The 23,421-nt window shown below is 41.4% G+C and overlaps 1 protein-coding gene across 16 annotated transcripts; it reads right to left on the bottom strand.

The window, feature by feature from the left end:
* Window positions 1-1,511: 1,511 nt before the first annotated feature.
* On the bottom strand, window positions 1,512-23,205 carry ZNF207 (zinc finger protein 207). 16 transcript variants are annotated; one of them, XR_010435349.1, is made up of 14 exons: window positions 22,949-23,131; window positions 21,380-21,506; window positions 20,802-20,940; window positions 20,422-20,589; window positions 19,690-19,765; window positions 19,153-19,200; window positions 17,272-17,372; window positions 16,120-16,280; window positions 15,226-15,318; window positions 13,802-14,044; window positions 12,973-13,135; window positions 12,321-12,804; window positions 8,199-8,253; window positions 1,512-3,843 (listed from the first exon to the last, which is right to left on the bottom strand). XR_010435349.1 is itself a non-coding variant. In XM_064676400.1 (13 exons), the coding sequence occupies exons 1-12, from the start codon at window positions 22,987-22,989 to the stop codon at window positions 12,644-12,646; spliced, it is 1,521 nt and encodes a 506-aa protein (XP_064532470.1). In that variant the 5' UTR covers window positions 22,990-23,131; the 3' UTR covers window positions 12,056-12,400; window positions 12,621-12,643. The 16 variants fall into 16 exon arrangements, 11 of the variants coding, with proteins under 11 accessions (XP_064532470.1, XP_064532468.1, XP_064532471.1 ...); XR_010435350.1 differs by having other exon boundaries at window positions 1,512-3,840; XR_010435351.1 differs by having other exon boundaries at window positions 1,512-8,253; window positions 12,321-12,400; window positions 12,621-12,804.
* Window positions 23,206-23,421: the final 216 nt, after the last annotated feature.

Here is a 23,421-nt window from a genome sequence, read left to right as displayed (position 1 = left end):
AGCAAGGTATGATTTGCTTTTCCAACTTCAGACAAGATCTGGGCTCAGTCAAAAACTGTAAAAGGAATTGCAAGCCACTGTGAATTCAGAAGAAACAGGATGAAACTAAAGATTATTATTTAGTCCAAGCCTTCACCTTCTGGTCTCAGGGAGCAGAAACAATTGGCAGGAGCAAGAGAGCTGGAGGGCCAGAGAAAGCCCCCTCTGCCCCCCAGCCCTGATGCAGGAGACAGGGGTATGTCTGAAAATTTAGTTAGGCCAAGGCAGCTTTCCTAGTCTAGAATGGGGCATAAGGATGGCTTCAACCCAGAGCAGAAACAGGACATGCAAACTTACTGAAAAGCTGCTTAACAGATACACAACCTGCTCAAATGCTGTAGAAGCAGCACAGGTTTTATTTACAAAAAGAAACTGTTACTATGATGAAAAATTAACACCAGTTTGGCCCAGAGGGTCTGTCTTGTACCTTGTTTCCTGCCTGCACACACCCAACTCTACTCTGCAGGTAGCAAAGCTTTGCTCTGTAACCCCACCACTGCACATGCTCGAGTCTCTCCTTTGAGGAAGAAAAGACTTACAGAAAGAAGTCTTTTCAAATATACCCATTTCTATCTCGAAGAAACTGAAAGCTTGGATGTAAACTCTTTACCTCACCCCCCACAGCCCACAGAAAAAACAAGATGTAAAGTCTAAACTTACAGATGAACTCTTGGGGTCCCACGTTGCACACACCAGCTGCAGAGGCTCCCAGGGCAGCAGGCACAGACCCCTCCTTCCCAGTCACATTCTCACTGGGAGGGCTTTAACCAGCCACACACCACCCCCCTTGCTCTAGCCAGCTTTTAGGACAAAGCAGTTCCCATCTTCCAAATGCTCCCTCAGATTTCCCTGGAGCCAAAAGGGCCAGAGGACAAAAAGAGCTTGTGCAGAGCAGCATCTTCCCTGAAGGCTCCTCTACTCAGTGCTCGTCACACATCCCCCATCAATTGTTCCAGGCAGCATTAAAATATGGATTGATCTTCCTTTTAACACTCTCTTAGAAATTAATCTGTGAGTAGAGTGGTAGCTAAATGAGCCCAAACCAGCCCAGCCCAGCAATCCATTCTCATCCCGTACACGAGGTACAAGGACACACACATTTCAAGCTGCCTCATCTCTCCAGGGTTTTGCTAGGAAAGGGTTTAGAACAGAGCATCTCACAGCACACCTGCTCCACCAGCCGTTATGAAAAAAACGCTGTTGCAAACTTTTCCTCCACATTCTCCCAACTCTTCCAACTTCAGTAGTCAAATTCCTTGTAAAGTCTGCTCAGCAAGACAGCAAATCAACAGCAAAGGAAGTTACAGTTAAGAAGTCAGGATTCTCTTGCTTATCTCCATTTTGTTTTAAGATAACACTCACATAAGTGAGTCTTTGCAGCTTACACACATTTAAAAACCTGGTTATTCACACGATAACATTTTTTGCAATAACTTACATAGGTTTGCAAGAGAAAAAATACCACACAGAAACAGTGGTTCACTTCTTTTAATCAGACACTGTTACAAAGTGGTTACACATTACAGATATGTGCAATGATCCATTGCTGAAGCACACAGTTCATACAAGGTTCCCAGTGGATGCAAATGTTTGCTCCATGTTTTCTTTGAATCTTCTTTGTAAACTGAATGCTATAAAATTAAGCTAGTTATGTTACTATTTGCATGCATTAAAGTGATGCACATACTTACCAGTCTCTCACTTTGTCCAATTAAATTCAACATCAGTATTTTGCCACCACCTGTCTTTTGAAAAAGATCAGTAATCCCAGCCCTTTCACACCACTTACACGAAAGCAGTATCAAGTGACAGAAAAAACCTTCACAACACATTCATTTCTGTGGCTGTACTGCTACTGAGAGGGGACAACTCACTCACGTGCTCTATGAAGGTACTAAAACCAGCTTGGAGTTTGCTCAGTTTGGGTTCACTGCACAGTGTCCAGAAACCCTGAAGGAGCAATTGGGAGTCAGCAAGAAGTCTAAGGAAATAGTGGGAAATGCCAACCTCTTCCACATATACTGTACCAGAACTGGGGAAGAAGAGTGCTGAACCACTTGAGACTGGACATCCCAGAGATGATGTTCCACCAGAGGTCTAGCAGGACCTACCCTGGACAGATGCACTTGGTTTTGGTTAAGACAGTCTGGAACACACTGTACCCCTTAGTTATCCCCAGGGACTGCCAGGCTGGGGTACCAGCAGTGCAGGTGGCACCCAACCACTGTGAAAACCAGGACTTCATGAGGTACCTGAGCAGCCAAGAGCCATCAGTTCCTCAGCCCAGCTCAGTACTCAGTGTTGCAGTATGAACTGGGGTCACCCACAGAGGTTACAAGAAACGTGGATACACCCTGTTACCAGAATGGCCTCACAGCAAGGGATCCCTACTGCTCACACACACCTGCCACCAAGGTGAAGCAAATACAGGTAAAGCTAAGTTAGAAATTTCACTATATAGGACTTCCCTTTTTTTTCCTGCTAGGGAGAAGCATCTGTGCAACCAACATTAGTTTTGCAGACAAAGCAGTTTAGTGTGAAGTACTGAGAACTGGTGTAAAGAAGATGCCAGAGATGGGCTGCAAGTGTAACTCCTGTGAGCCTGGGAAGACACAATCCCCTTGAAAGTGTGTGTGGTGGTCTGAATTCTGCAGCACTGTGTAAGATTCCAGAATTCTAAAATAAACAGTACCACTGCAAGTGGCAAGACACTCATAGACTCACTCCAGCCCCTCCAGATGAGCTGCACAACTGAAGTGTCTGTTCAGCTCCCACTTTACTCTGACCCTCCCAGTACCTACTGTCTATGGAATTATCCACCTACAATGTCAAAAGTCCCTCAGAGTGTGATAACATGGCCTTAAAAAGTGAATTAAAGCACAGATCTACAGCCCATCCAGCTGTGGATCTATGCTTGGTGCTACAGCACAGAAAAAGCTTTTATCTCCTGTGCTGATATGTAGAAAGGAGATACATAAAGTCTAAGTAAAAATAGATGGATGCAGCCATTCTGGAGAAAGGTGCATCTTCTATCCCATCACAAAGAACCTCTCCTGTTTTAAGGTGTAAAATATTCTATAAAATAAAAATAAAATGCCAGAATATCTGAGAATATGGGATAGGGCAGAAGTAAAATAGAGGCACAGCAGTAACTCTGGAGTAAGATAAAACAGCTGGACAAAACCACATTTGTAGGTAGCCTCTGAAGTGCTGCAATGGACTAACAAAAATAATGATTAAAAAAAGCAGAGAAGAACAAGCTCCTGGCTCACAGGCCTAGCAAAGTAAAAATCTGTTGGTAGGAAATGGTAATTAGTAATAGCTAAAGAAAATCCAAGGATTACATTACTGCTATGGAGTTTACAAACAGAAATGCTTAATCCCCAACACAACAAACACAGGATCCTGTTGGTTTGCTGATAAAAAACAGCCTCATCGATAAAGGCATGTTACTGAAGTGATTTCAAAACTTTCCAGTAACATCAAAGGGTATTTGTTAAGGTTCTGTATTAAATTTTCCTTAAAGGTGCTTGCAGGTATTTATTACCTGCCCACAAGCACAGTTAAATCCATTACAGATCTTCCAAAAAAAAAAATCTAGATGTTCACTCACTACTGAAATCAGTAGTAGATAACAATCACAGTTCAGAGACCAAAATTCCCCTCATGTATTTAAGTGGTATCATTTGAACAAATTAATTCAAATAGGAACATCAGGTACTTACAGATTAAACTAACCTGTACTGGCAGTGCTGTGGAATTTTTCTTCTCTACCAGTAAGTAGCAAATGCTGAAATTCTGCTGCTAGTTAACAGAAACACAAATTGTATTAAACCAAGGTGTTTAACCCATAATTTAGTTTTTTATTTAAAAAAAAAAAAAAAGAAAAAGCTGCCAAACTTCAATTATTGCAATTTGTTGCTTAAGAAAAGCATATGAAGTAAAGGCAATTATAAAATCATTTTCAATTTGCCCTTACTCTTCTGATATTTTTTCATACATAACCCATAAATTTAACAAGGTCATCCTATTGCCTACCACAAACATAAAGGAAATTACAATACTTACATTGCCAGGTTCCTTCATTTAAGTCTCATAAAGTGTGTTTTCTTATTCTGGACTTTACAAATGAAAGAGCAAAATGTATTTTTTTCCACTTAGATTTATGAGAAAGAAGCTAAAGAATTCAGTGCAAGTAACTCAATGAAAAAAGAGAAAGAAAAAAAGCTCTGCATGATACCCTGAACTCAAAGCTTTATGTAATTTTTTAAGTTGGGAGACAGTGAAATAGCTTCCCCTGGTTGTATTGCACTAATTTCTGGTAATTCAAAATTACTGTCACCGAAAAACAGCTACTCATATTGGCTACTAAGGGCAGGAGCAGTTGAAATTCTACACAGCACCCCCACCCCCTTCTGAATAGCACCTGGGAATATGGTAAAGATTTAGACAAAATTCAAGGAAAAAAATTTGAGATATCAGAAGCTTGAATCCCTTCTAAGGCAGTTAGACCTTGTTTAGCTGCCAACAAGAGAATTTTTAAGCTTTCAAGCTCTCAAAGTTTGTACTTTCTCACTTTCAGTCAAGATGATACTGGCATTAAAATTCTGTTTTCTTAAAAAACCTTAAGTTCAAGACTGTATTTCTGGAGAAGTTAAATTCCCTGCCACTAAAACAGCCATGTTGCTGACTGTCCCCACTGCAAACAAGCCCCTAAGAATGTCAGAGGTTCCTGAAAGCTTGTTCAGAAGGTGCCAGTGCCTCACTACTCACAGCAGGGACCAGGTATATAAATACCAACCCTCCAGCTATTCACACCAGGGTCAGTCAGAACTGCCTCCCAGGATGCCCAGAACAAATCCCAAGGATAACCCCCTGGATCCTGCAGTCAGGACAGGACATGGCTGAGGCTCCAGTGCCCAGCTCCCTCAGACACACGGGCACAAGATTAAAGCAAAACTGCATTTCCTCCAGCCCAGCCTTCCTGGGAATGTGGGCTCTGCCAACCAAGGTTGCCCAGAGCTGCTGCTCACAGTGTGCAAGGAAACCCCACGTGTTCCTCAGGACCTCCAAAAGAATGTTATCACATTACACTGTAGAATCACCTGAATTCATCCTGATCCCTTCAACAGCTGCCCCAAAACTTCCCTTACTCTGAACAACCTCCCCAGCCCAGCTACTGCAGACAATGTGGGAGTCACTGCATTCCTATAGAACCCAGGTACTGTTTCACTGCTCTGAGTATTTTGATGGCAAGCACAGATTTTTTTGGAGTCCCTCATGTGTGGTGTGTACTTTATTTACCACATCTCCCATTCACTTCTCTTGTTTAACACGGGTGCAAATTTACCCAGTTTAGCAGAGTATCAGTAACTCCTGCCCCTTGAGTAAAAGTCATGTACTTCTACTTAAGCTTAAAAAACCCCTGAACTCCGAGACCTACCTCTGTTAATATCTATAAAAGTCACTAAAATATTGCCATAATTAGAAAATTCACAAACAGTGAGATGTACAACTTCGTGATACACAAGCTGCTGCAATACTGGAATGCAAGGAGGAACACACTTCATCCCTCAAAATAAAGACTACAAGTTATTTTAACTATCCCCCTTAGATCCACACGAGGAGGCAGGGAGGAAAATATCACTAAGGAAACGTCACAAAAAGAGCAAGACATGAACCATTTACACCAGATGAGACTTTTAGGAGTCATTTCAAAGAGATGAGAGGCCAGCTGGTCTAACAGCTGAGGAGATACTCCCAGCAAAAAGCACTTTATGCCATCCTGGGGACTACAAGGATAGCAGCACTTGCACATGTCACTTAAGGACAAAACACAAAGCAAAGGAAAGTCATTATTGCTGCCAATTTAAGGACAAACATCAGTCTGTGGCAACATCAGAATAACTCCAATGCCATCTGCCAATGCTACCAACTCCCAAAGAGGGAAGAAACAGGACCTGTCCCATCCAGTCCTTCAGTGACTTACAGAAAGGACAGGAATGCCCAGGGGAAGTGAAGGGGGTGAACTACCCACCAGAAACCACAAGCACTGTTTGCAGTGGAGCAGGAAAATCCAGTCAGAAAACCTTTAATTCATACAGTAACGCCCCAGAGAACTGTCTTAATGTCAAATGCATCATTCAAAAGCAGGTAGTGTGAAATTAAACTTCCTGGAATTGCTTAAAAGCACCTTTAAGGAAAAAAATCCCACAGCAACGTGGTGCTGAAAAAATGTTATATTTTGCTCACAAAACATGCCAAAACACAAAGAAATGGTTCATTTGCTCTGAAGGATTAGTATACAGAGGTTAAACAATGACACAGTGAAAACAGGAACTGCATTTTGGAGAACTGATTTGACATGTTCATGGGGAAAAAAATAACTTCAACAAAACCAGATAAAAGCAATCTCCCTGAACTGGGAAACTTTCAGCTCTCACCAGGGTATCAATTTATAAGGCATAACCCCAGTGTGGATCTAAGTGGGTACCTCACTGGACACAAGACAGCACATGTATCTGAATTTTAGCTTTGTGGGCTTGATGACAGGCTGAACATGAGGAGCTGGATAAAGTCCACCTAGTGCTGGATCAGTCTTAAATGGAAACTGGGAAAAAAAGTTCAGGATCAGGCATTTGAAATTTGCCTATTTTTCACTTTGAGTCTCCACAAGATTCAGACTTAAAGTAAGAAGTACAACCCACACTATTATTTTGGGTTAAACAGTTTCCTTGGACATTGTAGGGAAATAAGAATAAACCAAATGCTCCTGTAAACTAAGAAAGTGAAACAAATCCTAGCTGAAGAGTTGTTCTCATCTTCACTGTTACTGGGAGAGCACCACAATGAGAATTAGAAAAGCAAGGCCATGCTCAGTAACTATTTTGGAACAGTCAGAGGACAATTTTCCAGACTGGGTGACTTGGAGGGGCCTTCTCCAGGAAAAATGCAAAGGGCAGAGTACAAGCAAAGAAGGGCACAACAGGAATGTGCAATCACTCTTCTAAGTTAAGAATTACAACTCTGTCCTTGAATTCAAATTACTGAAAATCCCACTGGGGGCCATTATTTAGCAAAATCTTGAAGAAATGAGACAGACTGTATGCTCATCAAAAACTACCATAGATTTTGAAAACCTGAAAAAAAATTGTAAAACTAGACTCCTACATTTATTTTCCATTTCATTGCTGATAGGCTGCAAGATCTCCTTGGACAAAACCTGCTCTTCTGAAGCTGAAGTTGTCTTTAAGCAACCTCAAGCTTCAATGTATCTGCACCAGAGTGAGCAGCTTTTCCTTCACAAAGGGTACAATTTTTTGCTAGTCACTGTGTGAGAGAAGGAACTTCAAATAAACATAACTAAGCAAATTTTGAATATGCAACAGAATTCCACAAAGTTTCAAGAAAACTGCTGTGACTTTCACTATTGTTGCAACAGTCAAAACACTGTTGAGTTTGGTGTATTGGAGAGGTTGAGGAAAAGGTTCTTCCAGAAACTCCAGAAGAGAAATCTGCAGCTTCCATTTCTCACTCTTCTATTCTGTGTTACCAACTTGGATCAAACCTCAGGCTCCTCCCAGGGCTCTACATTAATATTTGCTGAGGTGCAGCTCACGTATGCAGCAGGATTAACATCTCAACCTTCTGCAAAGAAACTGTTCTGGAATTTGGGCTACACAATTTGGTGCCTATAAATGTCACCTGCTGGGCAAAACCTATTTTAAGCACTTCAACAGATACATCTCCCCAGAGGAGGAAACATTAGTACTTGGTATTTACATGCCACTAATTCAGAGACTACACAAAGTCAACACTACCAAACCCCAAACAAATACAGCACAAATGCAATGCAGGGAAAGGTGGGGAGGGGCAGTGTGGCTGAAGGACCCCTGAGCAGCCTCAAAGGAAATGCATTCCAAGAGAAAAGGTACCCAAACATCTTAAACAGCCTCCCTCCCCCTAAGACTCTTAAAATCACAACGATAATAAAAAGATAAATATTAATATAGAGCCCATCTACCAAAAGAGAATAAAAAACCTAAATTAAAATAAATTTAGGGGCCTTCACCAAACTTGCTGCAAGTTTGGGGACATAAATATCCAACAGCCATAAAGCTGTGAAAGCCCCCAGAATGAATAAAATAAATCCCACTTGCCTCAGACTGAACAGGGCAACACTGAGACTCTGCCTCAGCCTGTCCTATGGCAGGGCTATAGGAAGAAGAAAAATTTAAATTTTAGAAAAAACATGACCCAATTAAGTGAAAGACATGCATTCAAAAGTTAACAAAATTCCAGTGATCAAGCAAACAAAAGAAAATTACTGCAATAGCACCTCTTTGGTTAGGACCAAACAGTATTTTCTGAACTTGGTAGCTATTTCTGAATTGGACAGTTTGTTTTGCTTTGTATCTTGATCAATGGAACGTCAGTCAGTTCTCTTGGGGCATTTTTCCCATAACTGATAGTACTTACTGTACTAGTTCATGAAAAGTAAAGATTCCATCAGCCACTGGAAATGTTCACCCTTGTCTTTGTGTTTATGTAGAAACTAGACCAGTACAATTATTAAGACATTTACTATTAAGTGCCATCAGTTCCCATTTTAAATTGCAGCCCCAGCTCATGGACTGGTGTATCAGTCTCAATTTAACTGAAGGTCATGCCCTTCTTGCTGTTCCTACAACTAATGTAATCTTGGTATTTTATTTTTTTATCTTGTATGCAGAATTCTTTGATTCCTATAAAATAACTGTGGGTTATAGATCCCCTTCAATTTTATCCAGGTTTTAATAAGTTACACAGTTCTGTGTAAGTGCTGTTCAAGAGCTCCACACATTAAACCAATGGCAGAAACCACAGCAGGCAGATGCAGCTGAATGTGTTTCTAGAAGCTTGTTTATATTCTCCTTTGCATGCACAGAGTGAGGAATTGTTATCCACTGTTATTACATATTCAGCCCAGCCTCAAATTTATTATCACCACCTAAAATCTCATCTGTGGAAAAAAAAAAAAATCCAGAAGTTTCAGAAGAAATTTGTAGTCCACATAAGCCAGCTAAATGGTCAGTATTTTACTGGTTTGCCAAAGGCAGGAAGCCATTCTAAAGGCAGCATGAAAGAGTCACATCAAGTCTTCTGAAAAACTAGCCCAGGCTTTTTCAAGGTTCTTTCATGCCAGTCTCATCCCTTTTGCCCTAAAGGTCAGCTGCTCATAACAATATTATGAGACCATGCATAAAATAATTTAGAACCTTTCAAACAAGTCCTAAATGCCATAAATTCTGGCATATTTTTTGCTAAACATTTTCCCACCTCTGTCTGAGATTTTCTTGTAGTGTTATTTTTTTATATTCAACACTTGCATTACACTGCAGTTCCAAGACTGGTCAAAATGCCCTTGCAAGTGTTAACTTTACTGTAAGATCTGCCGTGGCGTATTTAGGCAACGACTGAAAAACAAAGCTTCTGCCTAAGTAATTACAGCAGCAGAGTCCTGCAGCAGCACAAGAGATGCTTTTCTGGGATCATAAAGGCTTCTGTCATCTCTTTCCAGGGAGAGATGAACTCCAGCAGAAGCCTGTTCCCATGGCTGTGTTACACGTGGGATTTTGCTGGCACAGTGCTGTTGGTTACACTTGGTACTGTAAACCAAGTCTTGACACAAGCCACTACTAAGTTTTCGGAACTCTTTTTGGGTAAATGCACCATAAATCCAACTCTCTGAACATTAAGAAGCAGTATCCAAAGAAATGAGGGCAGGGACCAGCAGACAACACAGGCACTGAAATACCTGCCTGTTTACAGAGGAGTCACACGAGAGACAAGAGTAACTAAAGGCAGCCACATCACAGCTCTTATAGCACAGGAATGACAGGAGCAGGAAAGGGAGTATCCACGTGAAAATCATGGAAAAAATTGTTCACCTGCTTCTATGTGAGTACCAATGAAAGATATGTGGCAGTACTTACTTGAGGGATTATCACAACATTACAACTAAGGAAAGCTCAATCTCAAAATGCATCCAAGCTTTAAGTCTATGCAGTATTAGCTACCAAATGGTACCATTACAAGAACAATGAGACATTCACTGTTTTAAAAGAGGGAAATTCTTAATTAATACAACTTGCAGAATATGCTGAGTTAACAGTACATGCAGTAAGGTTTGATCCCAGGAGGAGGAGGGGTCTGAAAACAACATACAGAAAGTTATGGAAAGACACCGAACGAAGAAGGGATTTACTTGACTGGGGCAGGAGGGCAAAGCATCCTTACAGCAGCAATATGATCTCCAGAAAAAGCAAGAAGTTCTACAGTTTTACAAGCAGTAGTTAAGATCACTTTATAAAGTACGAATTTTATGTGTAGTATTACAAAATGGATAAAAATAAGACATTGTAATAATCTCTCCATTGTTGTGTAATTACCCTTATTAGGTAAACAGAAGAAAACCAGAGTATAAAAGCATTGCCTCAGCAAAACAGTTTTATCTGTTAGACTTACGTGTAAAGCAAGATGAAGAGCTAACAAAAGATCTGACATCAAGGCCCACTCAGCACATTTGCAAGCCAAATACTGCACATCTGACAGGTGATCAGCAGATACCAGTGATCAGAGAGGACTGCTTCTCAACAGAGGCTTGGAGTTATGGTCTTACAACTGCTAAACACTTCAGAGAAAGTGCCTGGCAATTCTTAATGGTTAAAATAAGGCCATTCAGCTGTAATTAGACTGCACTGGATGCTCTTGTGCTTTTAGGAGACATTCTGTGACCCCAGGTCAGAAGCTGAGACCATGTAGTGCTTTAGCTGTACTGTATTTTTGCACTTTTAAGAGACAGTACAAAGCCACAGGAAGTACTTAGGTACAGCTAAAAAACCCCAAGACTTGCAAGAAACAGAGCCATAATGCTCAGTAATATAATTAAAAAAAACTCCATCTACAAAAACATCTGTGGAACAGTGACAAAAATGCTGACAGTCTTTCTAACCTACCCTAAAAGAAGAGCTATCCCCATCAATTAAATTGCACAGATAAGGCTTGAGGCTGGAACATGTATTTAAAGTTGACCTGCAAATGAAAAAATTCACCACTCATTTTGTTTCCTCCTGTGATAAAGAGGCCAGAGAAGCTCTCACTGCCCTCCCCTCCAAAAAGTCTCTCTCTACATTCTCACTTTCAGCAGGAATATAGCACAGCAACACAGTGATGTCAGATACTCAGAGAACTACAATCTTGACAGGAATTTATGACTCTGCTCTTATAAACAGATAAATGACTAATTCATAGGGAAAAGCCTCTCTGATAAAAAAGTCTCTTACTCCAGACACTTTCACTGAATGGCTCAAGAAAGAAGCTCAGTCAACATCTCATCACACAACAGATGGTTACAGACAGTTCATGAAATTCTGAACACTTAAAAATACAGAGTATAACACATTCCTCTTGCCTGCTCTGCCTCTTTCACACACTAATAAGGTCAAGCTACTATTTCTCTTTTGCAGGTCAACTTCAATACATCAACTGGGAGTCACTCACCCATGTGACATGCACCTGAGCTTCTAGAAAGATGAACCTGAAAGACTCCTGCAATTCCTCTGCACTTGCACATTGAGAGGGGTCAGCTGAAGAGTGAACTAACAGGACACACCTGGCACGAGGATGTGTCTTAGAGCACTTTCACATCCTACAAGTAAGTGCCAGGACTAGAAATCAGTTAAAATTTATTGAGGACAAGAAAGCACAAATAAAGAAACATATCCATTAAGAGAAGTTACAACCAGAGTTAGGATGTGCCTCCTGCAGCCTCAGTTTTGAGGAGTCTGTTAATAAGTGTACAGGTCTTTGTCTACTCAGATGTACAGCTAGAGGAGTGACTTTTTAGAACAAGGAATTCAGATTTTATCAAAACAGCACCTATAACTGTGTTCATTACACCAATGGCTACCACAGCATGCATCTGTACAAACCTTTCAGGCAGTTGTCCACAGCTGGTCACGAATAAAAAGGCATATAAATTTTTCTCCTCTTTTATTACAATGAAGTTTATAACAGTACAGAAAAGTCACATGACCTCAGCGGGTCAGTTTACTTAAACCCTGAAACAGGAGGAACTCTAAATACATTAAATATTGTTACAAGTTCAGACTTTAATGTACAAGTAGTTGGGAGTAGTTACAGCCCTCACCAAACTATGTTGGGGACATGAAGTCCAACAGCACTTGAAGTGCTGTGAAGGCATCATTTCACAAAGAGCAACGTAACATCACAGAACTTGCCTTTAAGGTGGTATGTTCATGTAATTCCAGCGCCTTCACAATTTAACGAACCATATTTACTATACTTCACTTCTAAAAACCTAGATGAAACATGAAAAAGAAGCCATACAGTATAAATTGCAACATCAGGAAAAGTTCCTGTTATTATTCCAAATAATTTTTCCCATGTAAAATAAGAATGTCCAATAGCTCCTTGCATCTGGGAAGGTACTTATATTTTTAAAGTCACAATGAAGCCTTAATTGACGGAAGCTCTGCTATATTAACAGCACAAGATGAGAAAAGGTTTAATCTCCAAACCTATTAGAGCGTGAGTAGGAGCGTCAGTAGCGGCCACCTTGCGACATTACGGGGGGTCTCATTCCCATGGGAGGTCGAGGAGGTCCACTTTGGTACGGGGGCACCATCGGAGGTCCCTGACCGTATGGAGGCATGGCCCCAGGAAGATATCCTGGCATGCCCTGGTGATGAGCACCATACTGACCTATAAACAGAACATTTAAGATGCAAAGAATAATTTTTTTTATTTTTTTTAAATAACGAGAAGTTGCCTTTTGTGAAAAGCTTCACCCCTCCCTGCCAGAATAGGCCACTTCAAAGTTTTAAAAAGGTTTATAGCAAAGACAAAGAAAGCTGGGAAACTTGTGATTACCATGAGGTGGCATGGGAGGTCTCATTCCTTGTTGCTGTGGAGGAATTCCTGGCTGTGGTGGCATCATACCTCCAATTGGTCCAACTGGTGGATTACCCAGGGCAGCCTGTCCTGGCCGAGGAAGATTGCGCTGGTACTTGGGCAACTGAGCCCTTCGCTCTTCCTAAAACCAGAACACACAACCACAACAGAGTGTGTTAAAACTCTCCAAAAGCAAAGTAAAGAGAGTACAAGTATTAAACTATTTTTAACCACCTTACAAATTCAGAGACTACCAGTAACATTACACAGGAGCACCTGGATTTTCCCCTTTCCTGCAGTTACTGCATTAATATCAGCCAACGGAGCGTTTTGCACACAACACAAATTCTGCCCCTCCCCAGCTCAACAAAGCCTTTTTCTCTTAAGCTGAGACAAAAAAGCTGAAAGCAAATCTAAAGATACCTGACCTGAAATTAAGGTTCATTTGTTTTATCCATAAATTCCATTTTCTGACTGCTGTAGCAGCACCAAAACCACTTCAAACTGTTCAGTCTCTTGTTCTACACTACCTGTATGTATTAAACTTCAAGCTTAAGTCACATTGCAGGAAAAGTCCAAATTACATTCTGGGTTGAGTGATTTCCCATCACCAACAAAGCTAAGGCACAGAACTGCAGCAAGAGCACTGCCATATGCCAGTCATCTCAGTTACATTAATTCTGCACAGTTTGCACTCTCACCATTATTAAAATACACATAACACAGAGCGCAGAAGAAATTCCATTTAATCAGCCATACCAGCACAAATTGCATTTTTCAGTGAGACAATGAAAACATTTTAACTTACCAGTGATATATCCTCATCTGGATGGATCAACTTACTGGTTGCACTGGTTGTGGTGAGGGTAGCAGGCTTACTTGTTATAGATGTGGCTGGTTTAGCTGCAGTACTGTTGGTGGTGCTAGTGGTTGAGGCTGTGGACTGTGTGTAAGCAGGGAATGTAGGTTTTGGGGGCTCTGTTGTCGTTGCAGGTGTAGAATTCAAAGGTTTGAAATCAGTACCAACTGGCCCTGGCACAGCTGCTGCAGCCTGTGGAACACAGGGACAGGTCAATATTTGTGTCTCAAAGCATGAGCAAACTTAAATAATGATGTCTCTTAGAGCTCTGAAACCTTCCAGTGAGATACATAATTATAACAAGCTTGACAAAAGTAAAGTTCAGCCTTATTGCATACTAGAGCAACTGAAAACAAAACAAAATAAAACCCAGGATATACACATATACACACACACACTGGAAAGTCTAAAATTTGCAGGTCAAAAGCCACAACTAGACAGAAGGAACAAACAAAAAAAAAACCAAAACCCCACTATCAAAACCTTTATCTGAAATACTGAATTTGGTAGATGTCTGAATCTTTCCTGAACCACTGTTTTGTAAAGAGCTCTAAGTATAAATTCATTGTTCTCTCACTAATTAACATACTTTAGCGACCATTAGTTCAGAGTACAGCTCAAACTGTTAGTTTTCATTAAAATTTAGTAGCTAAGTAATATTTTAATCCAATATTTAAGAAAGCTCTATTGTGTCAGGGCTTTGAAGTGTTCTCTGCATAAAAACACTGAAGCATTGTTACTATGTCTATCTACAGAACTTTAATCTCATTTGAGAATGAAGAATCAGCGGAAGCAGATACGAGGTTCACTACAGATTCCAGCAATCCACCTTTCCTACTTTTTTCTTTAAAAAACCCTGCAAATGTCTGCTTTACAAAGCTGTCTCAGAAGACATAGCAATCTCCAAAGCAAGCCTCAGTTATGAGAGAATGCTTTTGTTTCTAGTCACTGTGTATTTACAGTTATCTGAACTTCCCAATCAAAACAAAAAAAAAATCTAACATTTTGCACATAATGCAAACGAAAAATTCCCTACACATTGTGATTAAACAACATAAACTAAAAAGCCTTAACCATGCATCAAGCTAACCACTGCCCACTAAAATGCATTTAACTGCTTTCATGCTTTTTTAACCCTTTAGAACCAGGATGTAACATTCTTTCACACTAAAAAAAAAAATCGGGCACTTTGACAAGCTTATTTCTAGTAAGATACAACTCCCAATCAAGGACTCTGCGGTTTTACCAGCTAAACATAATCAGGAAGGTAACAGAAGTGATCTGAAGATGTTTAGTCAATTTTAGATTTCACAGAACGGTCCAAAGGGTTAAGTTGCAAAGCAATTTGTTTTGAACTGTGACTTCCTGCGTACTTGTGCTGTGCTAGGAAACAGAGCGTTAGAAGACGCTGACAGACTTTCTGAATTGGAGGAAGCTGCACTTGAGCTTGTGACAGGTGTCCCCATCTGTAGCATAAAAGAAAGGAAACAGTGAAAAGTCTCCAAACAAATGGGTGGAAAGTATCCACATGAAAGGATTTCTTATGCTAAACCCTTTCTTATTAAAGGACTGGGCTTTTGTAAACAAGTACTTCCCTGCAGAAGTCCAAAATGCAAATAATACACTAAGAAGATTTCTAAAACATACTTGAAAGCAAGTAAAGACTTCAGGACTTACACACAAGTGCATTCAAAGGGAAGAGGTCACAAGCCACAATCAATCCCCACTTCCCTCCCCAACACATTCAAATGAATTTTTTACTACCCTAACTTACTCCTAAACTTTCTGAAGTAAAGGACCTCCTAACTCAGGCAATGTTTAAGCAGTTTAACAAGATGACAGAATAAATCAGTCTCTCAATTGGCAGAGAGCCCATTACGAGAATAGCTGAGAACAAGTCATGCCAAGACTCGTAATCTGTAAATCTCAGGTAGAGTTCTGTGCAATCAGAGTCCTGTGGCTGACTAACACATCCCTTCACCCACCCAGAGCACCTTTATAAACAACAAACTAAAGGCATTAAACAAAGAAGTGTTTTGCCTACTCCTCTCTTGCCCACATGCTTACAGAATTGTTTGGTTTCACAGCTGTTGCAAGACAAAGAATCTCTTACAATTCACTCAAGCACTACCCTGAATTAAACTTCAAAATCAACCCAAGCAAGAAACCAGTCATTTCTGGGGCCTCCTCAGTAATAAACAGCCACTGCTGACACTGGCAATTTGATGGATATAACAGCAGCTATTCCAGGCTCTGGGATCCCTTACCTGCCCCGCACTTGGGAAGAGTGGTTTAGTGACTGGAGGCTGTGGGGTGGGTGCTGTTGCAGCAGGAGCTGGAGGCCGGTTAAGGATGCCTGGAGCTGTGACAGGCTGGGCTTGTGTCATTGGGGGCATGCCAGGCCGCGGCCCCACGGGGGGAGGCATACCTGCAACCACAAAGCATTGCCAACGGATCAGGCTCCAGGGGGAAAGGGTATTCCTTTAGAGAATTCTGTTCAGTGTTCCTCAGAACATCTCCCACAAGGAAGATGTATTTCTGAGGCAACAGTAAAACAAAACATGACACAGGGTAACATCAGCAATCACCGAGCAGTAACACAGGCAGTAACCTCCAACCCTTCAGAGCAGTACTGAAATAAGTCACTTTTTTACTAAAGCTTCCATAATGAAATTTATGCTCTCATTAAACCAATGCAATTAATGCAGTAACTGTTTCCAACACACTGTGCCTACCCTGCCACGAGTGTGGATGAGACTGGTACAAAATCAAAGAGCCTCAGCCCTTATGAGCAGCACCAGGACTGTGACAAACACCGTCAGTGCTGCTGGGGGGCTTCAGCACAGTGACTTTTTGTAGTCTGTCATCCCCAAACCTGCATTTGGCGTGCATGGGGCTCTGGGAGAGGGTCAGGTGGGAATTTAACAGCTCCCAGGGGTTCCATCAAGCAAACCAGCAAATCTCAGCTCATTACCACACAGCTGCTGCTCAGGTGGAACACCCTGAGAACTTCAGGCTGCTCGAGAGCTGCACAAGCTCAAGAGACATCTCTTCCAGCTACGGTAAGAGACCAAAATTGCAGTTAAGTTTCTTCAAACAGAAGGCTCATTAGTTGGGTAAATCACCAGCATTATTTCTCACATTCCACATTTTCAATCATTACTATTTTCCAGCTGCAGCCACAGACATTAAAAAAAAGGGATGAGGCAACACAACAGCCAGAGGATAAGCAATAAGAAAACTATATTCTATTTTTCACTTTAACAACAGAGTAAAACTCAAATAATTATTTATAATAAAAAGCCATAAATCAACCACCTCTGCACAAGAGTGACTTCTGTGGCAATCAAACCACATCAAGGTGGTGGCACTTATATAAATCCTATATCTTAGTGAAAATAAATAAATATAACTCTCACCATAGTACGAGTTCGACAACCCTGACCTACCTGGTGGCATACCAGGCATAAGAGGTGGGATTCCTGGCCCAGGAGGCATCATTCCACCCATTGGCATCATCCTATTAAACAGAAAATGAATACTGGTATGAACACTCGCGATAAACTGTTAAGACAATTGGCACATACCTGTATTAGACAAAAAAATCATGATAAATAATTCCAAGAAGCTCCCAACAGAGGCAATTCAAAACCAGCTGACTCCACAAGAAAAAAAAAACCAAGAAACTCAACACCCAAAACCCCAAGAAAATTTGAACTTTAATTTCTTAAGATTTCACTTCCACTATTATGAAATTTCCAGAACTGGTGTCCCTCTTGAAATGTATTTCAGGCTACCAATTGCAGCAAAGTGTTCCAAGAACACTCAGGAAGTCTGAATGTAGGAAAACAGCCAGTTCAAATCACCCTTCAACCACTGTACATCTGCTGCTACTCCTCTGACAACACAAGTGAATGGCAGAGAACCCAAATGTGTGCAACTATCCACAAAATATTGATAAAAGCAGAGGGTAAGAAAGCTGCTGGAGTTTCAATTACAGTAAATAATCCACATACTAATGATAAAGTGGATTTTTTTTTAATATGACAAGTTCTCATTATAATATATTTTTCTCCATATTAAAAAGGGCTTTTCCCTAGATGAATGTGTGTGATTGCTTTACAGGGAACAAACCAAGTGTAGCTTTAATTTGCTTAATTTTTTGCAGATGCTCGAAGCCAGATAAGGGAAACAAAATAAGGGAACACTCATTACTTTAGTGAGCAAGACAAATGGACGTGCAGCAACACCCCAAAACCCCACTAAGAAGCAGTTTGTTTGTATGACAGAGTCAAGACACCTTCACCACTGGTGTTTCAGGATCAAAATAAATCACCATGAGGAGGTGAGCACTCATTCTGCAAAGCCTGAGTTCTATTCCCAACTCCTCTGCCACTGCTAAAGGGAACACCCAGTGCAGGAACAGGAATGGCTGCAAACATAGCACCATTACCCCTTTTTGGGGTGATGGTCAGAGGAAGCAAAGTCAGCCCTGACACACACATTAGACACAAAAAAGTGCTGGATGCTCCCTGCCTGCTGCCCCCAGAAAGGGAACTTCCTGAGGAATTGCAGAGACAGTGCTAGAAATATTGTCAAACTAAAAACAAAGCTGCTTTCTGTGTCCTAATTCCTCTTTCCTCATTTTTAGACACAAGACAATATGTTAAGTAAGTAAAACTTTAGATTAAAATGGGTAAAAAGATAGTGCAACCTCTGCTCCCCAATGGAAATGCAGGGAAGGTTTGGCAAATCCAGTTGTGTTTTTACTGGGTGATGTAACAGTCACCTGACATTAACAAGGAGTTTAGTCAGGACTAAGCACCAGAAAACCTGATTAAATTCTGTTTAGTTTCCACTCAGAAAAGCTAAAGTCATGATGAGCATCCACACCACATTTGACTATGACATGATTTTTAAATTCAAAGATTGTTAAATCAATATTTATGTCCCAAAAGACAACAACCTTCCACCTCAGTGAACTTTAAAACTTAAAAACTGAGTTCCTGCAGTATGTTCTGCAGTGTAAAGGACTGAGCACATGGAGCTCTACTCTAGTTCAAGAGACCCCTAAGGGTCTATTTTGTTAATATTATGTAGAGCACATGTCACACATAGTTTTGTAATATTTAGATAAAGCATAAAAACATATTATACAACAACAAAACCTAACTAGACATTTCCCCCAAATTCTCAGGCAATATTCAGAGGTTTTCAGTAAGACAATTTCAAGCTTATCAAAAACATGACATAAAATGGCATAATGAATGTACCTAGAATTACATTAATGAGATGCTTACATGTTTCCACCACAAAATGACTGCATGTATTTTCTCTGTTGATGTAATCTGTGAAAATTTATGACAAAATCAAAAATCTAACTGTGAATTTTCAAAACACATTGTGACAGGGTACGGTGTCAACCCCAAACAAGCATAAAAAACCAACACCTTTTGCCCAAAATACAAGAAAAATATAAACTATCCAGTATCTTTTTCCTGTAAGGTTGATGACTGATAAGCAGATGCACAACATATGTGCAGTGCACAAGGGAAGTGGCTCACAGAAGGCTCTAAACCAACACAGCAAAACTTTAAATTAATATACTACTATTTAATGAAGTTAAAAGAAAGGCAACATACTTTACACATAAACTCACAGCTTGGCCATATTTTACATGTTGGTTTACAGCCATCCAGTTATCTAGTTAGTCTTAATATTTAGGTCACAGAGTTTACAATTTCCTAAACACATTTTTTTAATTAGCTTTACTTCTTCTGTGACAGTTTGAAATGCACAGTATTTATATGTAATATCAAGTCTTCCTTGCTACTCACCCAGGTGGCATTCCAGGCATAACTGGAGGCATTCCAGGCATCATAGGTGGAACACCTGCCATTAATGGCGGAATACCTTAAAAGAAAAATACATTTTCAGCAACTCTGACAATATACAGTTGCTAGCAAATGGCACCTAATAAATGTGGACTGGATAACTGCTTTACAGGAAGCTCTAAAAGGTTGCTTTTGAAATAACGTTGCTTACAAACAACACAATATAAAACACCTGCAAATCTGACTTGGATTTGTTGCTCTCAGTCCTGCAAGACTCTAAATTTTCTTAGTGGCCTCCAAAGAACACACCTTATTGCAAGGAGAAGAGACCATTTTTCACTCACTGAGCAAAATTTTTTCCTCACCATATTTGTGGCCTGTGTATAAACTGCCTGTTCTGTGTGAGCAGTCTCTACATACACAGCAGCCTTTCTGCCCTGTTTCCAAAACCCCACAAACAAACATCTCTGGCAGACATCTCTTCGAAGCACTAAGCTGTCTTACCACCACATGCCTTCAATCTACATACCAGCTGTAAGTATTTTAATCTACTCCATGAAGGAAGACATGCAGGGGAAGGACACAGAATGGGGGAACAAAATGAAGAAACTGCTTATCTGCACCTCACAGAACTATTTCGTGACCTCCCAGCCCCAGTGTTAAAAGGGCAGATTATTACTCAGCACACCAGCAGCAATTTGTGTAATTTCTACCCAGCTTTTCACACCCTCTCACCTGGAGGCATCCCTGGAGCACCTGGCACAGGAGGCAGACCAGGCTGTGCCATTGGGGGAATGTACCCCTGCTGTGGCTGAACCTGCTGGGGTTGAAATGAAGTCGAAGCCGCAGATTCGTCATCTTCATACTCATCAGAGTCATCCTGTTGTTTCTTTTTCTGGCTCTCTGCAGACAGGACAGTGGATGGTCAGACAGAATGCAAATTACATTCTCTGAAATTAACTTTGTCTGGGGTGTTCTGGTTGGAACAAAAACCAGTAAAATTCCAATCTGGAGCTGCCATTAGAGAACGTGTTAAAGCCAACCCTCACTGTGTCCACAGCTGAGCAAGGACCAGAGCAGGGAAATAACACTTAACCAGCCACACTACACCTTACCCTGAGTTTTTTGTTCAAGTAACCTCCTCCGTTCCTCCATATCTTTTTCTGGAATGCCCTCCATCCCATAGATTTCCAGTTCAATGTCTGTTCTTCCGGGAATAGCATTTGGAACAGCATCTATTGTTTCCTTATGTACCTAAAGAAAAAGAAAACCAAACAAATGCTGCTGACCACAATTCAGGTTCAATTCTCTGTGTTCTTCAGCCAGTTTCAAGATAAAAAAGGAACATTCTTAATGGGAATAATCTCTCTGGCCAAGCATATCCTTGATTGTGCTTCCTAATCTCTGGTAACTACTATTAGCTCTAAAACCACTTTACAGACTTGTCTTAGAACAACAAGACAACACAATTCCTTCACTCCTCCTCCAGAACTGAGGGCAGAGATCTCTGCTGCACAGTGTCCATCTGACTGCTGACACAGCAGGACTCCTGTGCTGGAAACAGGCCATTGCTGCCTTTTTTGCATCAGTCTTTAAGACCCTGGAAGCCCCAAACGCCATCTTTTTAAGGTCATTATTCATTCAAATTTTAGATACTCTTAGAAAAAGCCCATGTAAATCTAACACTCCTTACCTGCATGCAATGTATAGCTAAACCAGGTCCTGTATAGAGTTTCTTATGACATATATGGCATTTAAAGTGCTTTGCTTTCTGATGCTGTATAAGGATTTTTTCATCGTCAAAATCCCTATTACAATACCTGTAGAAGACTGTCAAGGAAACATTTAACCCTGAAAGTGACCTCCTAGACAAAATCAAGGTAATTAGCACCAGGGTGATTTTTGCTGAAGCAAAAGACACAGGAAGCATCTCTAAGCATTCAAAGAGTAACAAATATTTCATGTATGTCTGAAATCACCACCCTCATGTGATCCAGTATTTCCCTCATCAGACAGGTATAAAACTGTGTGCAATAAGAATAATTTGATTCCATGTCCTTTGTCGCGTGGTTTTCAAGTCCTACTTCTTTTTAAGTGGACTCGCTCTTTCTCTTCAAGGGTGTGGATTAAAATGAAGTTGCAAAAGCATTAAAGGAGAAACAGACTGGAAATCAGAAAAACGGAAGCCAGGATAAAGACTCAAAGTGTCTCTTTAGTAACAAGTACCGGTAACTAACAAACATAAAAGAGAACAAAGGTCTTACTTAAAAATTCCTTTCCTACCCAGCTATCAATTCTTCTGACACTGCATAATTTGCTGCAGTCATTAAAGAATTCTCTGCTTTTAAACAAAAGTATTTTAAACAAGGAACCTTCTGGATATCTACGTAACCGAAGAGGCAAAACTGCATTTCCTTCCTGCAGGTCAGCACTGGGATTTCAGCAAACACTCCACACACATCTTCCTCGGCAAGACAAATACACGTTTGCAATTCGTTATTAACACAATGTTAACACTGTTAACACAAAGTGTCTCTTGCTTCCGCCAAAACGTGAAATACATTAACATCTAAAACAGAAACCTTCCAACATAAAATAGCAAAATATCTCAGAGGAGCTTATAAATTCCTTTAATAAACAATCCTAGATTGGGCAGAAACATCTGAGAGAGAGAAAAGGTAAATTTGTAACCACTCCCCAATTGACAGCAGATTCTGAAGGAGGGACCGAAGAAAAATCCACCGGTATTTCAGGACACTAAGAAATTCCACCTGACGGTGATGCAGCAATTACAAATTTGAAAGCCTTCCCGGCCACAAAAAAAAAAAAAGAAAAAAAAAAGGCAAAAAAAGAAAGAAGTTTCCAAAAACTCTCTTTTAATCACATTCCCCTCCTTGAATAGCTGTGTATATTAGGAATAGGATTTTCTCGCTTATAACATCCTTTCCCCGGGGGCTAAAGATCGTTTTCTTTTTTCCCCACGACGCCGGCAACCCCGCGGGCCCGGCCCGGCTTCAGGGAGCGAGTGTGAGGCCGCGGCCTCGGCAGGAGCGGCCCTGAGGAGAAAAAGGGCACGGACCGGGGCCCATCCCGAGCAGCACTGGGATGGAACAGCGCCGAGCACCGAGACAAACCGCAACGGGGGTGGGGAGAGGGGGGAGCCCTGTCCCGGGGCAGGCCGAGGCCGAACGGTGACCGCGCCAGGCCGCTCCCCTCCCCCACCCAGCTCCCCGCACCCGCCGCGTCTCACACACAAGGATACCAGCACCAAGGCTTCAGCTGCTTCTTCTTCTTACGTCCCATGGCTGTGGTAGCGACCCCGAGCTACAGAGCAGGAGAGCCGAGCGCTCCCTCAGAACCGCAGCGCCCGCGCGACCGCCCCGGAGCGAGCGAGGAGGTACAAAATGGCGGCCGCGCTCCCTCAGGCGCCACCGCCTCCGCGCTCCCAGCGTGCACCGCGCCGGGAGGGAGGGGAGGGGGGCGTACCCACGTGACGCGCGCGCGGCCCCCTCAGGCTGTCCCGTGTCCCCTCACGGCACCGCCGCCATTTTATCCGGTGGGGGCTGTGGGTGCGCGGCCTGAGGCACTGACATGTGTCATAGAGTTATAGAGTCACGGGATGGTTTGGGTTGGGAGGGACCTTAAAGAGCATCTCGTTCCACCCCCTTGCCGTGATCAGGGACACATTCTATTAAACCAGGTTGCTCAGAGCTCCATCCAGCTCACCACCCTCAC

This window comes from Pseudopipra pipra, chromosome 19 (genome assembly GCF_036250125.1).
Source record: "Pseudopipra pipra isolate bDixPip1 chromosome 19, bDixPip1.hap1, whole genome shotgun sequence".
Lineage (NCBI taxonomy): Eukaryota > Metazoa > Chordata > Aves > Passeriformes > Pipridae > Pseudopipra > Pseudopipra pipra.
The sequence above is the reverse complement of the archived record's forward strand: the minus strand, read 5'-3'. Positions and strand labels throughout refer to the sequence as shown.